General features: G+C 40.6%; 1 protein-coding gene across 1 annotated transcript; it reads right to left on the bottom strand.

The window, feature by feature from the left end:
* Positions 1 to 630: 630 nt before the first annotated feature.
* LOC131625972 (uncharacterized) lies at positions 631 to 1,488 on the bottom strand. Its single transcript, XM_058896803.1, has one exon. It carries the CDS (start codon positions 1,486 to 1,488, stop codon positions 631 to 633), a length of 858 nt encoding a protein of 285 aa, XP_058752786.1.
* Positions 1,489 to 1,847: the final 359 nt, after the last annotated feature.

Below are 1,847 nucleotides of genomic sequence, written 5' to 3'. Positions count from 1 at the left end.
CATCAATACAAACGGTGGAGACGTTCATTCCAAGATCTAAATTGGTTACCCCACAAGATGCTGAGACGATCGAAATTACAAGATCTAAATTGGTTACCCCACAAGGTGTTGAGACGATCGATATTACAAGATCTAAATTGGTTACCCCACAAAGTGCTGAGACGGTCGATATTACAAGATCTAAATTGGTTACCTCACAAGGTGCTGAGACGATCGACATTACAAGATCTAAATTGGTTACCCCACAAGGTGCTGAGGCGATCAACATTCTGAGATCTAAATCAGTTGCTATACACGGTACTGAGACAATCGACGATATTCCAAGATCTAGTCCTTCCAAGATCTAATTCAGTTACTACGAACGGTACTGACACGATCAACATTTCAAGATCTAATTCTATCATCACGAACGGTGTAGACACAATCATCTTTCCAAGATCTAATCCAGTTACTACGAATGGTGCTGACACGATCAATCTCTAACAAACACTTCTCAATATAAAGGATCCGGTCAAGCGTATGAATCATCCTAGGATACAACCTGACGTACGGTGTATTCTGACAACTATCAACACAGAGGACCTGGTCTAACGTACGACCTATCGTGCAGCCTAACGTACGACCCATCCTTCAGGTCATGCTTAGTTTACTAGCAAACAATTTCCCTTTCAATGGCCAGCTCCTGACTTGGTTTGCAGTGATAACTTGACATACCTTGTTCTCAGAGACTTTAAGCTCAGGTTGAGCTTCATCAGACCATCGCAATAGGTTGTTAATCACAGTGGACGAGAAGTTAACACATTTTCCTCTTAGAAACACTTTTCTGAATTCCCTAGATCTTTTGTCAGTACACTCTTCAGAGAGGTTTACTATGAACTCTTTGACTAGCGTTTCATAGCATTTACTCAGATGGACAACAATTTTGATTAGGCCAGCAGCCTCAATCAAGTCCATTATGTCCTTACAATCACGCGCATTTTGAGCCAATTCCCTCTCAAGGGCCAGTCTCTTTTGATGCACAAATTTCCACCTGTTTGCACTTGCATCAAAATGGAAGGATACATTGTCAATGGGAACTTCAGGAACACTCGCAGCAAGCTTGCTAGTTGTGGGCTTCTTCTTTAATGGAATGTCATGGACATTCACTTCAACATCAGACTCTGATTCTTCAACAGCTCTTGCCTTCCTTTTCTTTGAAACAACCTTGATCCAAGATTTTGAGGGACCAACTCCAATACTTTTAGTTCTACTTTTTACAGGTCCTGCAGAGGTACTCTTCTTCCTGACGAACTCTTTGGAAGGCCTTTTAACCACAACTTTCTTCACAGGAGAATTCTGAATTACAGCTTTGTCTTTTCTCCTGGTCATGAGCCTTTCGGCTACACTCGGGTTCACAGTAGCAAGCAATTCATTGTCAGAGTACTCATCTAAATCCACAACATTTGTAACTGACATTGGTGTTATCAGCATCTTCTTGAACCTCTTCATTGTTCTTCTCTTCAATCATGTGAATGTCACTACTGAAAATTCTGGTAGGACAGACTCAGAATGTCATATGCAAGATTGCGACACCTTTTCTGTCATCAGCTTAGCTGAGGCAGTACATACAGATCCCCCAATATTTTGATTACTTCTTGCATTCAGAAGTCCATGAGTATCGGGATCATATTAGTTCAGTTAACACCAATAACTCTATTTTGCAGAGGTTCTGTGACAACACAGTCATTAAATAAAACACTGATGTCATGCACGATGTTATGAGATCCAAACTGAACAAACAAATTAATAATCCAAAAACATAAACAACACACAGAATTGTTCACCCAGTTCGGTTCTAACTAACCTAC

This window comes from Vicia villosa, unplaced genomic scaffold, assembly GCF_029867415.1.
Source record: "Vicia villosa cultivar HV-30 ecotype Madison, WI unplaced genomic scaffold, Vvil1.0 ctg.000252F_1_1, whole genome shotgun sequence".
NCBI lineage: Eukaryota > Viridiplantae > Streptophyta > Magnoliopsida > Fabales > Fabaceae > Vicia > Vicia villosa.
This window is presented reverse-complemented; position numbering and strand designations above follow the sequence as displayed.

What these genes read in the sequence shown, in the direction of transcription:
- LOC131625972 (XM_058896803.1), bottom strand. Translation starts at nt 1,488, where the DNA reads ATGAAGAGGTTCAAGAAGATGCTGATAACACCAATGTCAGTTACAAAT.